The 27,419-nt window shown below is 42.3% G+C and overlaps 1 protein-coding gene across 1 annotated transcript in view; it reads right to left on the minus strand.

The window, feature by feature from the left end:
- Positions 1–27,419, minus strand: part of LOC309547958 (uncharacterized protein) — a gene marked incomplete at both ends in the record, with an annotated part of 161,935 nt that overhangs the window by 132,632 nt on the left and 1,884 nt on the right. The window contains one exon of the mRNA XM_082247952.1: positions 26,812–27,353. Coding sequence (XP_082104078.1) covers positions 26,812–27,353 — 542 coding nt within the window. The remainder of the gene's footprint in view (positions 1–26,811; positions 27,354–27,419) is intronic.

Here is a 27,419-nt window from a genome sequence, read left to right on the forward strand (position 1 = left end):
CTAACAAAGTGTACCTAGTAAAGTGGCTGGTGAGTGTATATATGTATTTATATATATATTTATATAAATTATGCAGGCTTTCAGTAGTGCACATCAAATTTTCAAACTAAGGAGGACATCTTAATATTTCAGGCTATTTTCTCCAAATGTGTTTGATAATTAATCTGCGGCAGCATTTCACATGCCTGCTAATTAGGCTGCCAATACTTTTTCCTTTTGCCTCCTGGGGAATGTGTATGTGTACTTCAGGTGCGGGTAACTGCCAGGCAAGTATTTATAGCTGGAAAGGTCACAGCAAAGAACTGTAACTGCCCTCAATACAGCTGCAATAGCTGGGAAAACAGTTATTTTACTGGTGAAAATAGGTTTGTTTTAAACTTGCACAGAATAACAGCCTTTCAGACAGTGAGAGTTATAAAGAAAAAATTCCAACAAAGTTTTAAATCTGCTTATACAGTAACTTCCATAAGTAAGTAAACATGAAGCAGCCCAGAATTAACACCCTTTAAAAAAAACGCTAAGCCCACTGATTTGTGTTAAAGCCAACACCATATAAATGCTGTTTTTGCCAGAAGCAGGGGGCAAAGGAACGGTGATTAGAATGGGGGATTATAATAAATCTGTTGCTTTGCCCTGAATGATATATTAGATATATATGTTTTAACATGTTAGCAGGCCAGAGTTCATATAGACACAAAGTGGCTGCCAGGGCCGGCCTTAGGTGTTCAGGCGCCCTGTGTGATCTAATCCTGTGGCGCCACCCCCCATCCCCCATCCCTATCCCCATCCTCGCCCCCCTAAACATGGTTGTATCTATTGAAAAACTATTTAGGAGTATAATTGCTGCTAATTGACTGCAAGTGGGTGCAATAGCAAGATAAAAACAGGGAAAAAATCTGCGCAAAAAATAGTATTTGCAGCTGTACTCTGTAAAATATTATTTATTCCAGGTAGCTTGTGGGCGGCGCCTACTTCACCCTGCACACAGGGGTACCTTTCACACGGAGCACACTCATCAATGACCAGGGCCAGGTGAAGACTCCAGTGAATAGTCTAACTTTAAGGCAGTTGCCCAATTTGAGATGAACCTTCACTGCATGCAGCAATTAACGTACAGAGCGCCTCTGAAATGTGTCTTGTCCCATGTCACTGCATACTGTAACATGATACATGTTGCATTTAGAGGGATGTGCTGAGCCTGTGCCCACTCCAAAAGTCCAGCAAAACTCTGTTACCTCAATCTCATTAACAGAATGAGGTCCCACGAGCACATCGTGTGAACCCCATGCCTGCTCGATAACATCTTCCCACACAGCTTATAGTGGATTGATGGCCAGGTGGTGGCTTCACCGTTCCAACTAGACATCATATGATGTCCTTCGAAATGGGCCACTCGTGCTCCCCCCTGGAGGTGCGCAACGCAGAGATCCACGGTGCGCTGTGTCTCTCAGACATAGCGCATCACTGATCATGGTAAAAAGCCTATGACTATGACAGTATAAATAGGAAATGCTGGTTATCGCCATTCCTCAGTGAGGATATCGGCACTGATCAGTGCTACCCTTCAATGCCCATCAGTGCTACCATTTAGTGCCCATCAATGATGCCTATTAGTGCCTATTAGTGCTGCCCTTCAGTGCCCATTAGTACCCATGGAAGGAAGGGGGTGAAAGTGCCCTGTATTGAAATAGTTACTAAAAGTGTTACTAAACCTACAACAGTAAAATCAGTCTGTATATGCACTAAGCATGTTTATTATATTCACTGTGGAACCTAAGGGGTTAATCCTCCACATTGTGTAAAAAGGCTGTTTGATCCTGTCTTCTCTAATCCTCCCCTTCTTTTACTATCCCCAGTCCATTTACTGATAGCACAGAGCCCTAGTAGATACTTTGCACATGTTCAGTTTGGTGTGTATTGCTAGAGAGTTTTTTTTGTGGAAGGGTGCATGTGATCAGCACAGGGCCAATCAGCATTGTCAGGGGTCATGCAGCCTCATAGGACAGTTAGAGGACAATGAAAACCCCTCCTATAAGCTTTAAACAGTGCTCTGCGGATAGAAGTCACAAGACTGCCCTCTACTGCTAATGAGAAAAGGTATTTAGCAGTTTATATTAACTAAAATAATTGCATCTCCATGTTCTGTGTACTGTGGGAGACAAGATACAGTAAATGCAGGGTCCTGGGTTTAGTAACACTGTAAGTCCATCCTTGCCGTACCTCGTGACCAGACCATAGATCCCTGTAACGCAGGTTCATATCCGGTTTCTATTGGGTACTGGCTGCTAGGGAGGGAGCCAGAACATCGACTGGTTGCTGGGTTTCTTGAACTTGTGCTTGGTTACTAATAGCAAATACATTCCTCCTTACCGCCTTGCCGACCTAATCCTTTTATAGTAGTTGAACTTCATATCCCTTTGTGCTTTACAGGCCCCATAGATATGCTAGATACTCTTTTGAATAACTTCTGGCAAGGCTTAGAACAGTTTACTGCTGAAACTTTAGCATTACAGTCTAATATAAACAATGTCCATTTCCTAACCCTAACTACAGTAGTGTAACTGCCCAGGCATACCTCCTTAAGGTGGTAGTCAATGCTGGTATTCTGCATGATTTGATATTCTTCTGAAAAATCCTGTTGCCTTCAGCGGACTGCAAGGTGCAGCAGTCCGGATACCACAAGCTGAGAGTGGGAACAGAACCAACTAAGAGGACCCAATACCTTAGACTTCCTCCTCCCCCCCCCCTTTGATAGCACCTGTGGGCTGGCTGGGACCAAAAAGTCCTGGAACTGACCACACATAACTTAACCCTTTCCCCCAGCCAGGGCCAGCTGCTAACTTACTGAACTAACATTGGTACAACCTGCTTACAAGCTGGTTTCCACAGACACAGTCTTCACCTTAGGCCACTCTGACATGTTTCACCCTGAAATCGGCTTAGCTTGGTATTGTTGAAGGCACTATCCCTTAGGGTTATTGGACCTGATTTATATAAATATTTGAGCTACACCATTAGTTGGTTGGACACCAAGGAAATTTTTGTGGATTTCACTGTCTGGTATGTAGAAAACTGCCTGAAGAAGGAGACAGGGCCTCGGAAACGCGTTGCGTCCCACCCCTCCCTTGCTTGTGTGTTTTTGCCTCGCTGCAGCTCTTAGAGGTGTGTGAGAGCCTGTGACGCCGCTGGACTTTTGTCTTTCCATGCGGCGGGTCCTGGCTTGTGCGAGCGGCTGTTTTCTCTACCTGGCATGCTCATTGCTGGCTAATCTGAGAGTGGAGTTGGATGATGCCATCGGTTCCTGTTAGTTATCTCCAGTGGGTCTGGACGATACACAGCCACCCTTCAGTCCAGCCTGCTAACTACTGTTTTGGGGAACAGCGCATTATACCACAGCACCTATGCATACTGCTTGCATGTTACCCTGATGCAGGTGAACATTGAGTAAAGGGTTGTTCTTTTTATCTATAATGACCTGGTGCCCTTTCTTTATTTTCTCTTAAAATATGTTTTTACTTGTACATCTGTTTTCTTCTATGTGGTACATCTAAAGCCACATTTAATATACTTTTCCCAAGCCTGGGTCAAGCGTTGGTCTTCCCAAGTTTGAGCTTTGCTGCACAGGTCCAGGTATTTAGTCTGCTTACATTTAAAAATAAATTTAATGATTAATTCATGAATATGGTGCTGCCTTAATTTGTTTTTTTTTTTTTTATATCCTCCTGGAGTTCAGCTTTAAGATCACTTGAGAAAAAAATTATAACCAAGCACATATACTCTTGTAAAATCCCATATAATGTCTCCAGCTGTTCAGTTAAAACCTGTTGTCTACTGCAAATTACATGGCTGTTAAAGGTTTGCAATGCTGAATTGGTAGCTCGCCAGGCCATTGTGAAATGCTACTTTGCTACAGTTCTATTTTTTTGCTGTTGAAACTTCCGAATCATTATTTAAATAACTATAATTTATGAGCACATTTAAATGAAATACCCATTGCTACCCATGCCACAGGTATTTAGTTAAAACAGAGCTCTACAATTTAAAATTCATTTAATGTTAAATATTTATCAGAAAACACAGGCTTTGAACAACAGGAATTAAAGCAGTTTGTTATGCTGTGGGGTACAGCGGCCCCAGGTGATTTAGAATTTAAAAAAAAAAAGCTCAGACAGGTAGGTGGAAAGAATACTGCAGGCCACAAACAGTGCTGAAAGCAAAATTAATAGTCATTATTCTCTGAACGATGCCAACTCTACCTGAGAAACAAGGCTTAAGGCCATTTTGCAAACAAAGAGGTATAAAGGGAATATGGTTCTATAATACACTATTAATGGCACAGTTATGGCAGAGATTGCATGCAGAAGAAGAAAATAACAACTTGAACTAAAGTTAAACAAAACTGAAGTTGATTTATTTTATAGAAGGGTTCCACTTTTACAGATTGAAGACTATTTAGCATTTAATGGATAATTATGGCATTCTTTAGATTTACGTCAAGAAAATAAAATTCTTTCTTACATTCAGAAATAAATTTGTGTTTTTCAACCTTAAATCTTCCAGTAAGTTTTCAAGTTTTCATGAATACATCCTGATTAGAGTTGAGTGAACACCTGGATGTCCGGGTTCGGCCGAACTTGAAAAAAAAGTCCGGGTTCGTGAACCGGACTTAACCCGAACTTTACCCCGATCCCGAACCCCATTGAAGTCAATGGAGAGCCGAACTTTTGAGCACTAAAATGGCTCTAAAACAAACATGGAAAGGGCTAGAGGGCTGCAAATGGCAGCAAAATCATCTTAGGAGCATGGCAAGTGCTCTGAAAACAAATGTGGATAGGGAAATAACCTAAAATAACAGAAAAAAACAGAAAAATAAGAAATAATAATCTTGAATGATGTAGGATGAGGACGAGGTCCATATGGAGTAGGAGGTTGAGGTGGCGGTGGATATGGTGGTGTAGGTGGAAGCGGCAGCGGCGGTGGAGGAGGAGGAAGAGGCCCATATGGAGTAGGAGGTTGAGGTGGTGGTGGATGTGGCGGTGTAGGTGGAAGCGACGGTGGAGAAGGACGAGGTAGCCAACACTGGTTTCTGTTTTTAATTTTATTTCTTTTTAAATTAGGGTACACCCCAAAAGAGTTAGAAAGATCAAATACAACAGTGGCTGGGTAAGGCCGGTATACATGTCTATTCTGCACAAGGTACGGGCAAGGCCTGTGGGATCCATGCCTGGTTCATTTTAATGAACGTGAGCTTGTCCACATTGGCTCTGGACAGGCAGCTGCGCTTGTCTGTGATAACGCCCTGTTAGCTCAATTCTCGTCAGGAGGCAATCACGATGATATTACAGCCCTTCAGTTGCTAACCTCCCAATAGATAATGAATTCACCCTCCATCCAGCTGGGAGTTATGACAACACACAGCACTCAAACTTAGTGCAGGCACAACTAATTTTATTGCATGTGAAGCTCATATTTAAAGCATATTTGTTGAGCAGGAAAGACTGCTCCAAACCGGTTTTACAGTTCATCAGTCGAATTACATATCAGACAGAACAATACATGAAAGGGCCTTTGCTTTTGCCATGCATTTGTGTCAATGTGAGGTGTTTTGTGTCTGAGATGGTGTTTGTGGACAAGGGCTGTTCCTCCTCTACTCAGCTGTCAAGTGTTAATGCAAGCAATTGTCAAATGTGTTTAGGTGGTGTCCGTAATTTCCATGCGCAGACTTAACTTTGTCAAGTGTCCCAATGAATGAATGAACAGGTGTTTACATGTCGTCTAAATGCAAAACATAGCTGTCTGCTGACCAAGGTGGATGAATGGTTGTCAGTCTTAGCTCGTTAATATGTAAATGCAAGGGCCCACATTTCATCACAGGATGGGCATAAACTGAAATATATATCTGAAAAAAATCATAAGGCATATTAATACAATCTTTTACGCCCCCAGCTGTGCTAAATACACGTTCAGATAATACACTGGCTGCAGGGCAGGCCAGTACCTCCAAGGCGTAAAGGGCAAGCTCAGGCAATGTGCCCAATTTGGAGAGCCAGAAGTTGAAGGGGGCAGACCCGTCATTCAGTACGTCTAGTTGTGTGCACACATACTGCTCCACCATGTTAGTGTTGGGCCGTGGTGCTGCTGGTGGAGCTCCTGTTGCAAGGAGAGGACGTGGTCAATCTGTGCCAGCTACACGCACAAGTGAAACACCTTTCTCAGCTGCAAGTAGGCGACAGAAACTTACAGCAGTATTTGGCAGGGCCTAATGCGCCTCTACAAATGTTGAGGCCAGAACAAGTACAGGCGATAGTAGATTGGGTTGCTGACAGTGCCTCCAGTTCCTTCACATTGTCTCCCACCCAGTCTTCTGCTGAAAGGTCAGAGTTGGCACCTGCAGCCGATGTCCATTAATCTTTCACCTCACCCCCTTGCAAATCAGCCAAGCAGTCTGAGCCCCAAGTCATGCAGCAGTCTCTTCTTCTTTTTGATGACTCTGTTAGCATGGTTTCCCAGGTCCATCCACTTAGTCCTGCCCCAGAAGTGGAAGAGATTGAGTGCACTGATGCCCTACCACTTATGTCTCAAGATGAGAACGTCTTGGATGATGACAAAACACAGGTGCCAACTGCTGTGAAATTCCGAATTGTGGAGACCGACAAGGAGGGCAGGGGTGAAGACTGGGTGGAAGATGATGTGGAGGACGATGAGGTCCTCGACCCCACATGGAATGAACGTCATGCAGGTGACCTGAGTAGTTTGGAGGAAGAGGCAGTGGTCGCACAGAGCCACCAGCACAGCAGAAGAGGGAGCAGGGTGCAAAAGCGGAGCCGCCGTGCCCTAGACACTATGCCTGCTACTGCCCAACGCAGCAAGGGAGCGAGCACACCAAAACCAGCTCAAAGGAGTTCCCTAGCGTGGCAGTTCTTCAGACAATGTGCTGATGACAGGACACGAGTGGTTTGCACGCTGTGCAATCAGGGCCTGAAGCTAGGCATAAACCTTCTGAACCTGAGCACAACCTGCAAGACCAGGCATCTAAGTGTAAAGCACGAGCTGCAGTGGAGTAGACACCTCAAAAATCAAGAAAGGTCTCTGGCTCCTCCTGCTTCCTCTTCTGCTGCAGTCTCGGCCTCTTCATCCACCTCTGTAGTGAGACCGGCACCTGCCACCTCGTAAACAGAGTATCTGCCAGCAACACCACCACCTTGGTCACCAACAACCATCTCCACAATGTCCCGTGGAAGCGTTCAGCTTTCTATCTCCTAAACACTGGAGCGGAAGAGGAAGTACCCCCCCCCCCCTGACCACCCACGATCCCTGGCCCTGAATGCCAGCATTCAAAATTCCTGGCCTTTGAAATGCTGCCATTCCGTCAGGTGGAGACGCAGAGTTTTAAAAGCCTTATGGTGGTGGCTGTCCCACAGTATGCCGTGCCCAGCCGCCACTACTTTTCCAGGCAAGCCATCCCTTCCCTGCACAACCAAGTGGGGGACAAAATCAGGTGTGCACTGCGCAACGCCATCTGTGGCAAGGTCCACCTAACTACGGATAGGTGGACCAGTAAGCACGGTCAGGGACGTTATATCTCCCTAACAGCACACTGGGTAAATGCAGTGGAGGCTGGGCCTGAGGCGGATAGCAGTTTGGCGCATGTCCTTCCACCATTGAGGATTGCAGGGCGCTTCAGTTTGCCTCCTGTTCCTAAATACTCCTACTCTGCTTCCTCATCCTCTACCGCTTCCTCATCCGGTCAGCGTAACACCTTCACCACCAACTTCAGCATAGCCAGGGGTAAATGAGAGCAGGCAGTTTTAAAACTTGCCTGTTTGGGGGAAAAACCACACACCGCGCAGGAGTTGTGGAGGGGCATTCAACAGCAGACAGATAAGTGGTTGCTGCCAGTGAGCCTCAAGCCTGGCCTGGTAGTGTGCGATAATGGGCAAAATCTCATAGCAGCTCTGAGCCTAGCCGGTTTGACACACATCCCTTGCCTGGCGCATGTGCTGAATTTGGTGGTGCAGAGGTTCCTTAGAAATTACCCCGATATGTCAGAGCTGCTGCAGAAAGTGCGGGCCGTCTGTGCGCACTTTCGGCGTTCTCACCCTCCTGCTGCTCGCCTGTCAGCGCTGCAGCGTAACTTCGACCTTCCCACTCACCGCCTCATATGTGACGTGCCCACAAGGTGGAACTCCACCTTGCACATGCTGGTCAGACTGTGCGAGCAGCAGCAGGCCATAGTGGAGTTTCAGCTGCAGCACGCATGCATGAGTCGCTCTGCGGAACAGCACCACTTCACCACCAGTAACTGGGCCTCCATGCGAGACCTGTGTGCTTTGTTGCGCTGTAACATATGCAGACTAGACCGCAATTTAATATTTTTCCCCTAAATAGGTGTTTATTGACTAGCGGAATAGAACAACAGTATACAACGGGTGTATCTCACACATACAGATACAGACTAGGCCGCAATTAATTTTTTTTCCCTAAATGGGTGTTTATTGAATAGCGGAATAGAACAACAGTATCCAGCGGGTGTATCTCACAGTAAAATATGCAGACTAGGCTGCAATGTAATATTTTTTCCCTAAATGGGTGTTTATTAAATAGCGGAATATAACAACAGTATACAACGGGTGTATCTCACACGTACAGATACAGACTAGGCCGCAATTTTTTTTTTCTCTAAATGGGTGTTTATTGAATAGCGGAATAGAACAACAGTATAGAAAGGGTGTATCTCACAGTAAAATATGCAGACTAGGCCGCAATTTATTTTCTTTCCCCTTAATTGGTTTGTATTGCAAAGCGGAATACAACAGTATGCAATGGGTGTATCTCACTGTAACATATGCAGACAGGGCCGCAATTAACTTTTTATCCCCTAAATGGGTTTTTATTGCAAAGCGGAATACAACAGTATGCAATGGGTGTATCTCACTGTACCATATGCAGACAGGGCCGCAATTAACTTTTTATCCCCTAAATAGGTTTTTATTGCAAAGCGGAATACAACAGTATGCAATGGGTGTATCTCACTGTAACATATGCAGACAGGGCCGCAATTAACTTTTTATCCCCTATATGGGTTTTTATTGCAAAGCGGAATACAACAGTATGCAATGGGTGTATCTCACTGTAACATATGCAGACAGGGCTGCAATTAACTTTCTATCCCCTAAATGGGTTTTTATTGCAAAGTGGAAAACAATAGTATGCAATGGGTGTATCTCACTGTAACATATGCAGACAGGGCCGCAATTAACTTTTTATCCCCTAAATGGGTTTTTTTTGCAAAGCGGAATACAATAATATGCAATGGGTGTATCTCACTGTAAATTATGCAGACAGGGCCGCAATTAACTTTTTATCCCCTAAATGGGTTTTTATTGCCAAGTGGAATACAACAGTATGCAATGGGTGTATCTCACTGTAACATATGCAGACAGGGCCGCAATAAACTTTTTATCCCCTAAATGGGTTTTTATTGCAAAGCGGAATACAACAACAGTATGCAATGGGTGTATGGCACTGTAACGTATGAATAAAAATCTGAAAAATAATTGTCCCCTTAATTGGTGCTTGTTGAATAGCAGATTTGAAATGCAGTGTCTAAGCGCTGTAAGTCACAGTAAAATATGAAGGGAAAACATTTTTTTTCATTTTTAAATGCAGATTAAGCAGACACATATGCACTGAGCTTGCAAGAAATGGCCGCTACACACCGCACGCCTAACAGGTTGGATACTGTTGTTGTTCTATTCCACTATTGAATAAAAAAAAAACATTTGAATGAAAAACTGAAAAATGATTTTTTTCCCCTAAATACTAAATACATGCAAGCACTGAACTTGCATGAAATGGCCGCTACACACCGCACGCCTAACAGGTTGAATACTGTTGTTGTTCTATTCCACTATTGAATAAAAAAAAAAAAACATTTGAATGAAAAACTGAAAAATCATTTTTTTTCCCTAAATACTGAAAAATAATTATTTTCCCTTTACATTGGTGCTTTTTGAAGAGCATGTTAGAAAAGCAGTGTCTGTCTAAACACTGTATGTCAAAGTAAAATATGAAGGAAAAAAGTTTTTTTCTTTTTTAAATGCACGCCTAACAAGTTGGATACTGTGGTTGTTCCATTCCGCTATTGAATAAAAAAAAAACGCGTTTGATTGAAAAACTGAAAAATTATTTTTTGTCCCTAAATACTGAAAAATAATTATTTTCCCCTTACATTGGTGCTTTTTGAAGAGCAGGTTAGAAAAGCAGTGTCTGTCTAAACACTGTATGTCAAAGTAAAATATGAAGGAAAATGTTTTTTCTTTTTTAAATGCAGATTAAGCAGACATATATGCACTGAGCTTGCATTAAATGTGCAACACTGCACGCCGCCCACCTAACAGACTGATACAAGTATTTTTTTTCTCCTTTCTCCTTCTCACTGGGCTCAGGTCAGGGCATAAAGATCGTGCACTGCACCCCCACACAATACAATCAATGTAGATCGCCGTCTGGTTAAAGAAGATTCTTCCTAATATTTCCCTCAAAGCAATCTCCAGCCTGACCCTACAATAATCTCCTATCTCTTCCTCCGGGCAAAAAGATTGTGCACTGCACCCCCACACAATACAATAAATGTAGATCGCTGTCTGATCAAAGAAGATTCTTCCTATGCTTTCCCTGAAAGCAATCTCCAGCCTGACCCTACAGTAATCTCCTATCTCTCCCTCAGCAAAAGTATCAGGAACCTCTCCCTAGTATAGTTTGAGCAGAGTGACGTGTGGCACTATGTGATTCCAGCTTATATAGACTCTGGGTCACATGCTGCACTGGCCAATCACAGCCATGCCATTAGTAGGCATGGCTGTGATGGCTTCTAGGGCACACTAGTTAAACGCTTGCTAATTGGCTGCCTTGCACCTGTTGAAACTGCACCATTAAAACCGCGCCAAAACATCAAATAACATTACCGAACAACGGACAGTACTCGAACATACAGTGAATTGTTCGTGTCTGTGTCTGGGTACCGAATACCCAAAAGTCCAGTACGAACCGAACAATACAGTCCGGGTTCGCTCAATCCTAATCCTGATGTGTTGAAGTAAGCAGGACTTTTCCTGATGAAGTGAAACTTTTTTTCCCTTAAAACTTTTTTCATGCATGAAAAACAAATGTGGGAACAGTTATGCCTCAAGAAGACTGTGTTTTTGGATGCCTTCTTGCCATGCTTGGATGCAAGCAGGAGTCACTAGAAAGAGACATTTGATTTGCAGGGACATGCACCAGTTTTGCTTTGAACTACTGCTGCTCCTAATTTGAAGGAAGTTGTAAAAGCCAAATCAGCTGTGGACAAGGCCTGTGCTTGTCATCACACTGAATGAAGTAACATTAAATGTCCAGTTCACTTCTAGTCTATTCAAATTATTTTCAATCAAGCCCTCATGAAGAGGGCATTTTTGGACCCCCAAAATGATACTTTTTAGATTGTCTCCTTATGTTTTATAGGAATATAGTTGTATCTGGATCTCTTAGCAGTGGTGTATCACTTCAAATTCCATTTTTGTGAAAGCCCTTGTTCAGGCTACCACTATGCAACAGGGGGCTATGTTGATCAATTCATAGCAGCCCAGCTAGAGGTGCAATATAGAGCTAGAAATGAGGACAGCTGCTGCATAGCTACCTTCTTGAAGGAACAACAGTGGGCCCTGAAAGCGCAGCAGGAGGAGTTCACTGCCCTCATGCAACAGTTGTTGCAATGGGACTCCTGAGCAGTGGAAAGCCATTCTAGCTATAGTGGAGATGTATGGGCTAGCCATTTCTTCCAGAAACCTACTCCATATGGCAATATGGAGGCCTTCCTCTACACTTTTGAGAACAAAACTTATTAAGATACAAAGAAAAAAAAAACGTTGATTTCTTCACATAACACATGTTATAAACTCTGGAGCACCTTACTATGTGTATGAGAGAAACCTAGGTGACACATTAACATTCACAGTCCCTCCAGCCAGTCCAAACCAATATTCATGGTAGTCCATGCAAATCCCATATTTCACCTGTGGCTATAGCAATGTGACCAAACTACCTTTATATATCTCTTGAAGTGTCTGAAAATTGCAAATATAGTTCTGGCACTTGCCCTTTCTTGCCTGGCCATCTGCTATGGAGTTTGTTGGGGTGAGACAGAATATCCAGAAAGAGGGCACAGCGGTAATGGATTAGACAGTATATAAATAAACCCCACAAAATTGGCAGCTCAAAATCTTGGGAACAAAGTGAGAAAAAATGCCACAAACAATAATTCTGGAGTGCCTTTGATGTGGTCAAAAACCATGGGTGGAGTGTTCCTCCCACGAAACACGTAGAGCTTTACGGATGCAGATATATATTTGTACACATACGTTCCATTATAGGACAATATTTTAATCATATGATATGGAGAACAAATCGGCTTCCATCACCATATGTTGCAGTATTATGATAGCATTGTTGTTATATATACATGAAATACTAAATGCTACTGTATTTATTGTATGTACATATATATGAATTTTACAATTTCCATGTGTGTATCATTGCAATGTGCTATTTTACCTGTTTTTGTACCCAAATAAATATGTCATCATGGTTTTGCCAATTATGTAGTGACGTGTCTTATACCGCATATAATGTCCCAACTGTCTCCTTTCATTATAGAATTAGGGATGGAGGTGCATAACAGTGTCATGCGCTTCATTTAAAGTCCCACAACCCTTTTTTATGTAGCTTGTGTTGTGAATAAGGCCAATGGGAAACATGAGAGAACTTGGGAAAACTATGAATTTCCAATCACTTGTTTATTCACAAAGTCAATATGTTAAAACAAAACGTGATCCAATAGAGCCAACTAGCATACCCAGGTCTTAAGGTACAGGTGGTGAATGGCTTACATACCATGTCCCGGGAGAAGGGGCCCAATATATGTGTGGTATGCGGCAAATTTTCTCCAGCAGCTGTTGGAAGGTACGGAAGGAGCCACTTGGAGACACAGGGGGTTTAGCTGGAAGGGGCACTTTCTGCTGTGGTCAATCACTGCCGCTGGAATGCAGGAAGGCTGATCAGCAGGCCGGAGATGACGTGGTACCACTGGCAGAAAGCCGTAAGTGTATGTTACACTCATGAAAGGCCAGAGAGTGCAGATGGAGCCCACACAAGGAGAAAACAAAGCTGGAAATATGACAACATGTTTCTGGGTATGCCCCTTCCTCAGGTCATAATAATATATCCTACAGTGAATATTGTTTAAAAGAAACACGGGGGCGTGAGCCAACCAGGGCCCTCCTATTACAATTAACCCCATAGTCAATTACTTATAACCATATAAAAGACAATTATAAAACACAATTGCAATAACTTATTCCTGTCTTGATTTAAAATTGATAAACATGAATGTATACGGAACAAAAAGAAAAAAATATATATATATATATATATATATTAGGGATCGACCGATTATTGGCAAAGCCGATATTCACTTTCCCTGATATATCGGAATTGGCCCCTGAGGTTACCGATATTGCCGATATTTTGGGAAAGGGCATGTACCGGAGTGATGCCTGCAGCTAGAGGCTGCAGGTACCGGCATCCATAGCCGACGGTCGGCTGTCTTGTAATGACAACCGATACAGCTAAAAAGCCGCTCGGCTGTCATTACAAGGAGCCGGAGGGGACGTTCCGCCGCCTTCCATGGCTCGCCTGGGTCTCCCATTCCACCGGAAGACCCGGGCAACCAGGCTGCATGGCCTCCGAAGACCCGATCAAAGCCGCATTCGACTCTGATCAGGTCTCCATTTAAAACCCAGAAGTGATGTCATGACATCACTTCCGGGTATTCGGTTCCAGATTTAAAAAAAATGGCAGCATTCAAAACAGACAAACTTGGCGTTTTTAATGATTTTAAGTGCAGAGGAGGGGTTTGGGGTCTTTTAGATCCCAGATCCCTCCACAACAGTACCGGTCAAGTACTAAAAATAAAATAAAAAACATTTTTTTAAATGTATGAAAATATCAGCCAATATCGGCTGATACCGATATGCATTGGCCAAAATATCGGTATCGGCAACGAAAAATCGATATCGGTCGATCACTAATATATATATATATATACTAAATACAAAAAAAAGAAAAAAATGTTCATTAATGAAAAAAAAAAAAATTCAGTTTAAATAAAAAAAACAAGAAATGAGAAATACAATTAATGAATGTGTGGAAATATTACTAGAAAACCCTAGTTCATTTTGTTGCAATTAAACTATGCTATAAATCACTAGTTCCTCTTTCAGTCCATGTTGGGCTAAAGTACCCAATCTATAAACCCAAAATTGTTGTCTTTGTTGGGGTGAGATGTTAACTGAAGTAACAAGCTGCAGTGTATAAATATATATTGTTCCCCCAATCCTTGGATTATTTATGCCTTTTTTCCCCTTCTGGAGTGTGCACAGCAGTGTTGCCTGGCACAGGGGCAGATATTAGAAGAACAGGAGCCACTATTGTGCATGCAATTGATAAACAGCACTGGCAGTCCCTGCTGCACATGTTCCAACCAGGCACCAGAGCATGAAAGCCCTTACTGCTCATGTGCCGGTAGCCCCTAATGTGCATGCATCCCACACACAGGACACTATACAGCAGGAGTTAAAACTTCAGGGAGACACTGGAGACAAAGGAGACACCCTTTAGGCAGAAACCTAACTGGAAAAACTTTCATAGGCTGGTAATATTGTAAAGTATGCACAAAACTGGGTATAAAAAGCAATTGTGACATAAGGTATGCAGCTACATTTATTTATTTTTCTAGGTTTCCCTGTTATATTAATAATGCAGTTGGTGACTTTTGTCACTGACCCCTAAACAAATACAGATAGCATTATAAATTAAAGATGTAGGACAAAGGAAAGTGCAGGGCATCCATCGACACCTGCTGTGTGTTATAATGTGTTATTCTATATGATTAACTCCAAAAAGGAAGACCAACTGCAAAGCAAAATAGATTTTCATCCTAAAATCAAAGGAAATAGCCTAATCTGGGAGCAGTGGAGCATGGTGCTAAACCGAGACATGTCACTATTGAAGGAGTACTGTGCGGATGGTGCCAGGATAGAAAAGTTGTATTAATGAATTAATGAATGTGGATGGATGATAGGCCGCAGGGTACAGTCTGTCTATTAATGTCATATGATTACATTTGAGGGTCATGGGTTAATATAATAAGCAACAGACATAATGTGTAGCCTACGCTATCACCTAGAAGATGCACATTTAATTCATTCTGGTTAGACAATAATAGTTTTAACTGTGACACACAGTGTGAAATAACACTCTTTATTTTGAGCTGTTAACTGAGAAAGGGAAAAAATGATGTACATGAAATATTTTACTTAAAGGTTTTTTATTAATTCTATTTTTATATGGATTTTTATGTATTTTGTTATTTTTATTTTTTTAATTGTAGTTTTTTTCTTTTACAAGTTTATACCTATCCATGTTCTCAAGGTTATTGGCAACACCTATTACAATTCAGTTATATTATGGAATCTTTTGTTCTATTGAACCCTATGGTTTTCATTTTAAGACCCCCCCCCCCCCCCCCGTTTAACCCTTTTCCTGCCAGAACCCTTTTGTTTTTTGTTTTTTTGCACACATTTAAGAAATCATTTTAAGCCTAAAAATTAGTCAATACTCCCAAACAGTATACAGTAATACCTTGGTTTGCAAGTATAATTCGTTCCAGCAGCATGCTTGTAATCCAAAACACTCGTATATCAAAGCAAATTTTCCCATAAGAAATCATGGAAACTCAGATGATTCGTTCCACAACCATTTAATGGTATAAATAAAGATATGCTACTATCATATATAAAGTACATTACTGTACAGTATAAGCATGCCATTTCCTCTGTTAAATAACATTATGTGTCCTTCTGTCTGTACTGTATATAAAGATGCCAATTTATACTGTATTAGAGCGTCTCCAGCGCTCGTATCACTCCTCAGCTCTCTGCTTCTCTCCTCCCCTCCTCCTCAGATGACGTCAGCAGTAGTGATTACCCCCGCCCGCAGGGGAGAGCAGAGAGACAAGGAGTCACATAAGCGCTGGGAGACTCTCTGAAACAGTAGAAATCAGCATCTTTATATACAGTACAGGCACAGGGACACATAATGGTATGTAACAGAGGGCATTAACAGAGGGGATGGCATGCTTATACTGTACTAAACTGCTCGTATATCAAGGCGGTGCTCGCATATCAAGACAGATTTTTTTAAAAGATTTTGCTTGTCTTTCAAAATGCTCGTAAACAAAGTTACTCGCAAACCAAGGTATTACTGTATATTTTTTCCTGAAAGAAGACACCATGGAGAATAAAATAGTGGTAGTTCCAATTTTTTTGCCACACAATAATTGTGCAGTGGTTCATCAAGTGCAAATTTGTAGTAAAAATATACTTGTTTTTTTAAGGGCACACAATGGCAACATATTACCCAATTTGTTATAAAATATTAAAGATAAAGTTGCGCTGAGTAAATAGATACCAAACATGTGAAGCTTTAAAGGTGCGAGTGCCTGCAAGATAGAACTTTAAAAGCCCCTACGGGTCATTACTCTAAAGTTAACCATAAAATAGGCACTAGAAATATTGCTCTCACTCCAAAAATTATTGCCAGGTGGTACTATACCCCAGTACGATTAACTGCTTTCTCCTCTAGTGTTTTCCCTATGGGCTGGCCGGAATGTGTATAAGCAGGATCTTTGTAGCACATATTGTGGTCATGTAGGGGTCTGACTAACTTCTGACGAAAACATTTCTCAGGTCCTATCAGAAATTACAGGCATCCTTACTCCCACCACCACTGCATGGGCTCTCCTGAACTTAGGAGTGGATCAATGGCCAAATTAAATCTGCACATTCATCATACGTATCCTCATAGCGGCTAGATCCGTAATAGTAAAGAAATGGAAGTCTCAGATGTCCCCAAACCCCTCGGAAGTATTCTCCTTGGTTAAAATTAACATTTACTATTAAAAGGCATTTGCTGTTAATATCAGTTCCTACTCATCTTTCCTAACAAACTGGCAACCTTGGATAGAGTGGAGTGAAGCTCAGGTCACAATTTCTGATTTCTGATATATAGGCATCTGCTTAATGTTTACTGATATTACGAAAGTTATGTCTTAATCTGTCTTCTGTGAGTATCTGTGCTGTTTTGTAGCATGGATCATTTCTTTTCTTTCCCTATGGCTCAATGTTGTTATTGTATACTACTTACTGTTGTATTGTATACTAGCTCTGGCTTTTTATTATCCACGCATGATTTTTCTTCTGTAATGTTTTAAATTCAATAGAAATATTGAAACAAAATATTGCTTTCACTCTGGCATGCATCACAAAATGTAACATGTATAATGCAAAAGATGTTTTTGTACATAAGAGCTCATGATTACGTGTTTGCGTATGTGCATGTATGTGGAGGCGCAAAAAGTCCCCTCCTGTGGCATAAACTCTTTGGGACAGGTTCTCTTTAATGAAGCATCAGAAGTCTTTAGACCCCTGATGTCTCACCTACCTTCCAGTGAAGCTAAGGGAGCTCTGATCATAACAACACTTCTAGTGTCTGGTGTCACTTTCCCTTGCCACTGTGGCCAGGAAAAGTGAAACCAAAAACTAGAAGTGACATTATACCAGTGGCATATTATCCATTTGTGCAGGGTGTTCACTGCACACGGGCCCCTGGGGGGGCACTGTGACCCACCCTGCACACATGGATGATATCCTGGTTAACAGCAGGTGTCGTGGAAGGGACAGCGGTGAGAACCCATCTCCTGGCATTGCTTTACAGCCGCTTCTCCTCCTCTATCTTCCACGGCTGTCAGCTGGAAAACCATGGCGGGAGATTGGTGCTCACAGCTGTCCCTCTCACACCACCAATCCCGGGCTGTCCCCTACTTCTCTGGCTTCCATCTGTGTCCTCCTCTTCCTTCTCCACCCTCTTCCGTGTCGTCCTCTTCCTTCTCCGGCCCCCTTGTCCCCCGCAGACAGCTTCCCCCTTCTCCCTTCCCACCAGCTGCGGGGGGATTTGTCAGGACGGAGAGCAGAAGAAGGGGGCAGTAAACATGTAATTTACCGGCCCCTTCCTTTTCTAAATTTGACACAGTGAATGATCGCTACCAAAAGCTCCTGTCTCCCGTGTTAACTGAGCAGAGTAAACTGTATTTACTGTGCTTCAGTTTATGAATGAACTGTCTTCTGTCTATTCATCTTCAGTGCTGAAGCTGCTGAGAGAGGGACTGGGGAATCTCTGTCCTCAGTCCCTTTTTCTGTTTCAAAGTGGAGATGTTAGGGGTCTGTTTAGAAAAAAAAATCAACAAATATTAAAAAAAGAAAATTGTAAAAAAAGAAAATAAACTACTGACAACCCCCCCCCCCCATTTCGCCGCCCTATGGACCCTGTCCACTGCCCTAACCCCCTCCCCCCAAAAAAAGCATTGTGAGAAAAATGAAAAACAAATTGTAAAAAAAAAACATAAAAATAAAAAACTACTGACAGCATCCACTGCTCTACTGACACTGTCCACTGCCCTACTGACACCATCCTCTGCCTCCACATTGCTCTCCTGCACATATTACCCACCACCATACACTCCATACTCCTCTATTGCACATACCACCCACCTCCATACATTCCGCACTCCTTTCCTGTACATCCATCCCACCTCCATACACTTTGCACCCCTCTCCTGCACATACTACCCACCGCCGTACATTCCGCACTGTACATTTCCTGTTTACCATTACCCCATTCTGCACTATGTAAGGCATCTCAGACTCTATTATACCACACCCCCTTTAAGCCACACCCAATATTTAATGAAATGAAAGCTACGCCCACACTTTGCTGCAGCGCATTTTGTGCTATGCTTTTTTTTGCCTGGCGCCCACTTTTTATCTTGCACATGGGCCTACTGATTTCATGATACACCCCTGCAAGAGGCTGATACCCAGGTCAAATTCAGGTACTTGCACTGCTTGTATTTATTTTAATATGAATAAATATAATGGTATAAAAATGACTACAGAACTGAATTACTTTGTGTATTTAATATGTACCTAAAATTCAGCTTCAGATTCAGCTTTAGATATTTCATCATATTTCTATGTGATTCCTTTGTAATTATTCACAATCATGCTGCCTATTATTCAATTTCTAATTTACTGTATAAATAAGAGAAATGTAGTGCTGGCTGCTGGTGGCTCCTTTAGGCCCCTTTCACACTTGTGTGACTTAAAAGTCGCGTGATTTTGTAGCGATTTGTAGACGCGATTTTACTGCGATTTTAGTGTGATTTTACTACGATTTTGATGCGATTTCAATGGGATTTGTGGTCATTACAACTTTAGTGCAACTTTAGCCGGAACCAATGAAAAACAACCTTTTATGACACAATTCCTTTTCCTGCCAGATTCTTTTCTTCTTCCTGTTTGCTTCCCGGTTGTTGTGTTGTGGTGTGTGACAGAAAATGTTTGCTACCCAATATATTGCTACAGCAGTTGTCCTTGCTGCTGCAGCAGCAATAGTGCATGAGGAAGAAGAGAAGGAGAAGCAGAGGCAGAGAAGGCGTCAATATTGGGTCCACCCTGTCATTGCACATCGTGAAGATAGAGTACAATTCTGGGTCCTTTATAATGATCTTCGTGCACATGAAGATACATTTTTTAACTATACACGCATGTCAATTCAAAGGTGAGAAAATATGTGTCCATGTGCTCTCTTCTAGTTTCTCAAACGTTGAATGTTAATGGTCACCTATGTTTCTAAATTTTCAGTTTTGACGAGTTACTCAGTTTAGTGTCTAGCCGTCTTGAACGACAGAATACTATGTTCCGAAGGAGTATTCCACCTGTGGAAAGAATAATTATTACATTAAGGTAAGATCATCATCACACCCTGCCTTTCAGTGTCATGGTTGAAGGACCTAACATTTGGCCAGTTTTGTCCTAGTTATTGAACAGGTAATGTTTCTACTGCAATGATGTGCGATGATGAGACTGCACTGATGGATACTGATAGGCACAGATAAGGAGATAAGGATCCAATCTCTTTGCAAAAATCAGTGCTCAAACAAAACATCACATTCATATTTGGCTTGCTAGTCTTCCCGTAGGGTTCAATATTGAGTTGGCCAACTCTCACCCTTGGCCCAGGATTCTTCAACTCTGCTGGGAATGCTGTCCACAAGGTTAGGAGTGTGTCTATGTGAATGTTTCACCTTTCTTCCAGAAGTGCATTGGTTTGAGGTCAAGACTCTGTGCAGGCCAGTCAAGTTCCCCACCCCAAACTCACTCATCCATGTTTTTATGGACCTTGTTTGTGCACTAATGCGCAGTCATGTTGGAACAGGAAGAAGCCATTTCCAAATTGTTTGTTACCGGTCTTTTGGCGTTATGTGGGGGCTTGTGTAAGGTTTGGTTAGGACTCTCACTCTAGTATATGACTGAAGCAGCAGACTGATACATTATAAAAAGAACAGGAAACAAATAATCTGTCAAAGAACATTTTTATTATAAGTGCAAGATATGACCCGAAAAAAGGATAGATAATTCTCCAAAAATAGGAATTACACAAAATTTAACAGAAATTACAAACAAATTTCTATTAGGCTGGGTTTCCACTAGTGCGACTTCAAAGTCGCGCGTCTTCAATAGCGACTTTGTACTTTGATAAACGCGCGACTTGTGTACGAATTTACAACGACTTGTTGCGGCTACGACTTGTTGCGACTTTGATGTATGCGACTTGCACATAAAAGATTCCTTTTCCTGCTAGTGATGTAATTCCTTTTCCTGCAAGTGATGTAATTTCCTGTTTTGGAATAGTAGTGTATGTTGCAGGAAACATGTTGGCTATGCAGTATGTTGGAGCAGCAGTAATTATGGCTGCTGTAGCAGCTGTTATTGATGAGGAAGAAGAGGACAGGAGAAGGAGAAGGCATCGCTTCTGGATCCATCCTGTCATCTCCCAAAGGGAAGAGAGAGGCCAGTTCAGGATCCTTTATCATGACCTCCGTGCTCATGAAGACAAATTCTTTAATTACACACGGATGTCAATTAAAAGGTCAGAACATATGTTCATGTCAACTCTTTAACAAATATGTCTCTATGTATGTTATTTTTTACATGGATAATGTTGATAAATGCCATATATGTTTTTTTTTACAGTTTTGATGAATTGTTGGCTCTGCTCTCCACACATCTAGAGAGACAAAACACTAGATTCAGAAGGAGTATTCCGCCCATAGAAAGACTGATTATCACATTGAGGTAAATTTTCCAACCTACTTACCTCCTGAGGCATTTGGAGAGACACATTATCATGTAATTATCATGTAACATATATGTAGTAGTAGTTGTGATTATGTTTGCCATGTTTTTTTCAACAGTGTCTTTCTCCTGCCTATCTTCTTCCTTAATTTCCTCAGGTACCTTCGTCCAAGCCAGTTTATGCATCATTCTAACATTATTTTTTTATTTTTAGGTACCTGGCAACTGGACATACCTTTACAAGTTTACATTATGAGTTCTTGGTTGGCAAAACTACTGCCAGCTATATTATCCATGATACCTGCAGAGCCATCTGGAATGTTCTTAAGGATTTGGTCCTGAAGAAACCCACTACAGAAGACTGGTGCAAGATAGCAGAATATTTCTGGGACCACTGCAATTTTCCAAATTGTGTTGGTGCAATTGACGGAAAACACATTAGAATATTGAAGCCCATTGGCAGTGGAAGTAAATTCTTCAACTACAAAAAATACTTTTCTTTTGTCTTACTAGCAGTGGCTGATGCCAAATACTGTTTTAGCTATGTAGACATAGGTTCGTATGGAAGCAGCTCAGACTCGAGCATATTTGCGAGATCCACATTCGGAAGAATGTTAAGGGAAGATGGACTTCAGCTGCCACCGGACTGTCCACTACCAGGGACAAACGGACCACCACAGCCATTTGTTTTTGTTGGAGATGAGGCTTTCGCTCTCAGTCATCATCTCTTAAGGCCCTATTCAAATCGGTCTCTGACTGTGGAAAAAAGAGTTTTCAACTACCGCTTAACCAGGGCAAGACGAGTTGTTGAATGCGCCTTTGGAATTTTAGCTAACAAGTGGAGGTTCCTGCACACATCTATCAATTTAAAAATGGATAATGCAATATGTGCAGTCAAAGCAGCATGTGTTCTTCACAACTATGTTGCACTTCGTGATGGGTACAATCATGAAGATTGTGGCATGAATGACATGGAGGGTGCAAGTTTGAGTGCCAGTAGGGGCACAAGCAATGGTGCTACTGTGCGTGAGGGATTCACATCCTTTTTCATGTCTGCTGCTGGTTCTGTCCCCTGGCAGCTGGACGCTATTTCATAATGTATCACACGTTCCAACACAGTCCAATTTTGAATAAAATTCTGTTATGTTTTCCTTATATTTCTGTGCAATTATAACCAAAGTCTGCATATTGTTCCAGTTCTAGCTATAATAAAAATACATTGCTTAACCTTCTGTTTTGCTGTTTTCTACTGTAGATATAATTATATAGCATACACACATTATTGACAGTACTATAGAAGCAAAAATAATCCAAACAAAAACCACAGAGTAGAGTAACAAGGTAATTTTTTTTATTTTTTTTTTTTCTCAAAATTTAGAAAAAAATAAACTTTTTATAACAACATCACCAATGTTTTGGAGATACCAGCACCAAAACAATGAAAAAATAAATTAACAGGTAAAATATTAACAAAAACCAAAAACAAAAAAAATTACAAATCCTGGTATATAATTGGAGATTCAGTGGACCCAGAATGAGAAATATTTGATGGGCCAGATGGGCTTGGGTAATCACTTGCAGATCCCTGACGGTATTGCCTTTCCGGGAAAGGCGTAACCTGCATGGGAGCAGGTTGGTAAGGTCTTGGTGTGCCAAGGGTGGAGGCAATAGGGGGCGGTATTGGGTGCAACATGCGGGGCCTGGAGATATTCGGCATGTTGCCATACTCATCGTAGTATGGGCGATTAACTTGGTGCCCATACTGTGAACTTGGTGGTGGTGGTGGTGGTGGTGGGTACTGGTAATTGGGGGGATATGTGTGGTGGGGGGGGGGGTTTCCATACATGCTGTAGAGCTTGCCTCCCCAACCACAAAAGATTGGGCGGTTGACATGAGAGCCATCCTTAGTGCATACTTTTTCTCAGGGGGGACCTGCTTGCACATACCCAACAACACGGTCATGAAAGCAGTGTCATCACACATGCTTTCCTTCATGTGTGCGTTCATTTCCTTCACCACCTTCAGAACCTCCTCCATGGGTTTACCACCCCTAGGATTCGCCCTTGATGAAGACCTTGAGGAAGATCTTCGTGAAGGCCTTTGTTCTGCACTAGGCCCTGGTTCAGCCTCCACCGCAGCAGGAGAATCAATAATGGACAATGGTCTTGATATTACTCCCTCTGATTCCTCACCATCAGGGTCAGGGTCACCAGGGTCTTGGCATCCCTCCTCCTCCTCCTCCTCCTCCGCTGCCGCCTCCTGTGACCCCTCCTGCTGGTCAGAACCAAGTGAGGAGTCTTGCCAGCTTGCTTGGGTTCTGAAATATAATGAATACATTTCAAATTTTAGGAATATTAATATATTTTATATGTCAACTACAGTATCTAAAAAAATGCTGACAACTTACTCTCGCATCTCCAACACCGGCCTTAAAAATTCCAGCTCCTGGGCATGCGCATAGGGGACAATCCTGGAGGACCCAGAACCACTCCTTGCTTCTCGTAATTTTCTGAGATAGCGGTTATAGCAGTCCTTTATGCTTCTCCATCTGGTTTGTAAGGAGTGCACTGAAAAAAAGAAAATAACGGTACTGTACTGTACATATGGGGGCAAGCAGCAATGTGATAAATTGCATATATGAAACACTTACATTTTTCAGTCCGTTCTGTACTTGTAAGACAGTCCCAATTTTCAAAATAGATCCTTGCAATCTCCAGCCATGCTCTCTCCTTCCTCACATGGTCCTTATATAAGGGGTCTCGGGTGTCGTATATTGAGGGGCGAGCTCTGACCAGACGTATAATCTCCTCATTATCATGAGAAGTTCTTTTATTCTTCCTGGATCTTGGCATGCTTGCTGTATATAACACTCTCCTCTCCTCTGCTAACTATGGGAAGTGATGTTCTTGGGAGGTGCAGAGATCATGTGATTTGGGGCGGAACATAACAATAAAAAAAATTTACTGTAAACTTCCGTGCAAATCGCAACGAAGTCGAGACGAAGTCGCGTTCAAAACCGTGTACTGCGACTTCGTTGCGACTTACATTACCTTCTATGAGGGACATATCGCACTAAAGTCGGCCCAAAGTAGTGCAAGAAGCAATTTTGAAGACGCTGCGTCTTGAGTCGCAGCAGTGGAAACGGTCCACATTGAAAACAATGGGTTTTGACTTGTCATGCGACTTGACATGTGTCAAGTCGCACCCTTAAGGCTCGGTTTCCACTAGTGCGACTTGCGGTGCGACTTGACACATGTCAAGTCGCATGACAAGTCAAAACCCATTGTTTTCAATGTGGACCGTTTCCACTGCTGCGACTCAAGACGCAGCGTCTTCAAAATTGCTTCTTGCACTACTTTGGGCCGACTTTAGTGCGATATGTCCCTCATAGAAGGTAATGTAAGTCGCAACGAAGTCGCAGTACACGGTTTTGAACGCGACTTCGTCTCGACTTCGTTGCGATTTGCACGGAAGTTTACAGTAAATTTTTTTTATTGTTATGTTCCGCCCCAAATCACATGATCTCTGCACCTCCCAAGAACATCACTTCCCATAGTTAGCAGAGGAGAGGAGAGTGTTATATACAGCAAGCATGCCAAGATCCAGGAAGAATAAAAGAACTTCTCATGATAATGAGGAGATTATACGTCTGGTCAGAGCTCGCCCCTCAATATACGACACCCGAGACCCCTTATATAAGGACCATGTGAGGAAGGAGAGAGCATGGCTGGAGATTGCAAGGATCTATTTTGAAAATTGGGACTGTCTTACAAGTACAGAACGGACTGAAAAATGTAAGTGTTTCATATATGCAATTTATCACATTGCTGCTTGCCCCCATATGTACAGTACAGTACCGTTATTTTCTTTTTTTCAGTGCACTCCTTACAAACCAGATGGAGAAGCATAAAGGACTGCTATAACCGCTATCTCAGAAAATTACGAGAAGCAAGGAGTGGTTCTGGGTCCTCCAGGATTGTCCCCTATGCGCATGCCCAGGAGCTGGAATTTTTAAGGCCGGTGTTGGAGATGCGAGAGTAAGTTGTCAGCATTTTTTTAGATACTGTAGTTGACATATAAAATATATTAATATTCCTAAAATTTGAAATGTATTCATTATATTTCAGAACCCAAGCAAGCTGGCAAGACTCCTCACTTGGTTCTGACCAGCAGGAGGGGTCACAGGAGGCGGCAGCGGAGGAGGAGGAGGAGGAGGAGGGATGCCAAGACCCTGGTGACCCTGACCCTGATGGTGAGGAATCAGAGGGAGTAATATCAAGACCATTGTCCATTATTGATTCTCCTGCTGCGGTGGAGGCTGAACCAGGGCCTAGTGCAGAACAAAGGCCTTCACGAAGATCTTCCTCAAGGTCTTCATCAAGGGCGAATCCTAGGGGTGGTAAACCCATGGAGGAGGTTCTGAAGGTGGTGAAGGAAATGAACGCACACATGAAGGAAAGCATGTGTGATGACACTGCTTTCATGACCGTGTTGTTGGGTATGTGCAAGCAGGTCCCCCCTGAGAAAAAGTATGCACTAAGGATGGCTCTCATGTCAACCGCCCAATCTTTTGTGGTTGGGGAGGCAAGCTCTACAGCATGTATGGAAACCCCCCCCCCCCACCACACATATCCCCCCAATTACCAGTACCCACCACCACCACCACCACCACCAAGTTCACAGTATGGGCACCAAGTTAATCGCCCATACTACGATGAGTATGGCAACATGCCGAATATCTCCAGGCCCCGCATGTTGCACCCAATACCGCCCCCTATTGCCTCCACCCTTGGCACACCAAGACCTTACCAACCTGCTCCCATGCAGGTTACGCCTTTCCCGGAAAGGCAATACCGTCAGGGATCTGCAAGTGATTACCCAAGCCCATCTGGCCCATCAAATATTTCTCATTCTGGGTCCACTGAATCTCCAATTATATACCAGGATTTGTAATTTTTTTTGTTTTTGGTTTTTGTTAATATTTTACCTGTTAATTTATTTTTTCATTGTTTTGGTGCTGGTATCTCCAAAACATTGGTGATGTTGTTATAAAAAGTTTATTTTTTTCTAAATTTTGAGAAAAAAAAAAAATAAAAAAAATTACCTTGTTACTCTACTCTGTGGTTTTTGTTTGGATTATTTTTGCTTCTATAGTACTGTCAATAATGTGTGTATGCTATATAATTATATCTACAGTAGAAAACAGCAAAACAGAAGGTTAAGCAATGTATTTTTATTATAGCTAGAACTGGAACAATATGCAGACTTTGGTTATAATTGCACAGAAATATAAGGAAAACATAACAGAATTTTATTCAAAATTGGACTGTGTTGGAACGTGTGATACATTATGAAATAGCGTCCAGCTGCCAGGGGACAGAACCAGCAGCAGACATGAAAAAGGATGTGAATCCCTCACGCACAGTAGCACCATTGCTTGTGCCCCTACTGGCACTCAAACTTGCACCCTCCATGTCATTCATGCCACAATCTTCATGATTGTACCCATCACGAAGTGCAACATAGTTGTGAAGAACACATGCTGCTTTGACTGCACATATTGCATTATCCATTTTTAAATTGATAGATGTGTGCAGGAACCTCCACTTGTTAGCTAAAATTCCAAAGGCGCATTCAACAACTCGTCTTGCCCTGGTTAAGCGGTAGTTGAAAACTCTTTTTTCCACAGTCAGAGACCGATTTGAATAGGGCCTTAAGAGATGATGACTGAGAGCGAAAGCCTCATCTCCAACAAAAACAAATGGCTGTGGTGGTCCGTTTGTCCCTGGTAGTGGACAGTCCGGTGGCAGCTGAAGTCCATCTTCCCTTAACATTCTTCCGAATGTGGATCTCGCAAATATGCTCGAGTCTGAGCTGCTTCCATACGAACCTATGTCTACATAGCTAAAACAGTATTTGGCATCAGCCACTGCTAGTAAGACAAAAGAAAAGTATTTTTTGTAGTTGAAGAATTTACTTCCACTGCCAATGGGCTTCAATATTCTAATGTGTTTTCCGTCAATTGCACCAACACAATTTGGAAAATTGCAGTGGTCCCAGAAATATTCT

Source organism: Pelophylax lessonae, assembly GCF_965119305.1.
Source record: "Pelophylax lessonae genome assembly, chromosome: 2".
NCBI classification, from domain to species: Eukaryota; Metazoa; Chordata; class Amphibia; order Anura; family Ranidae; genus Pelophylax; species Pelophylax lessonae.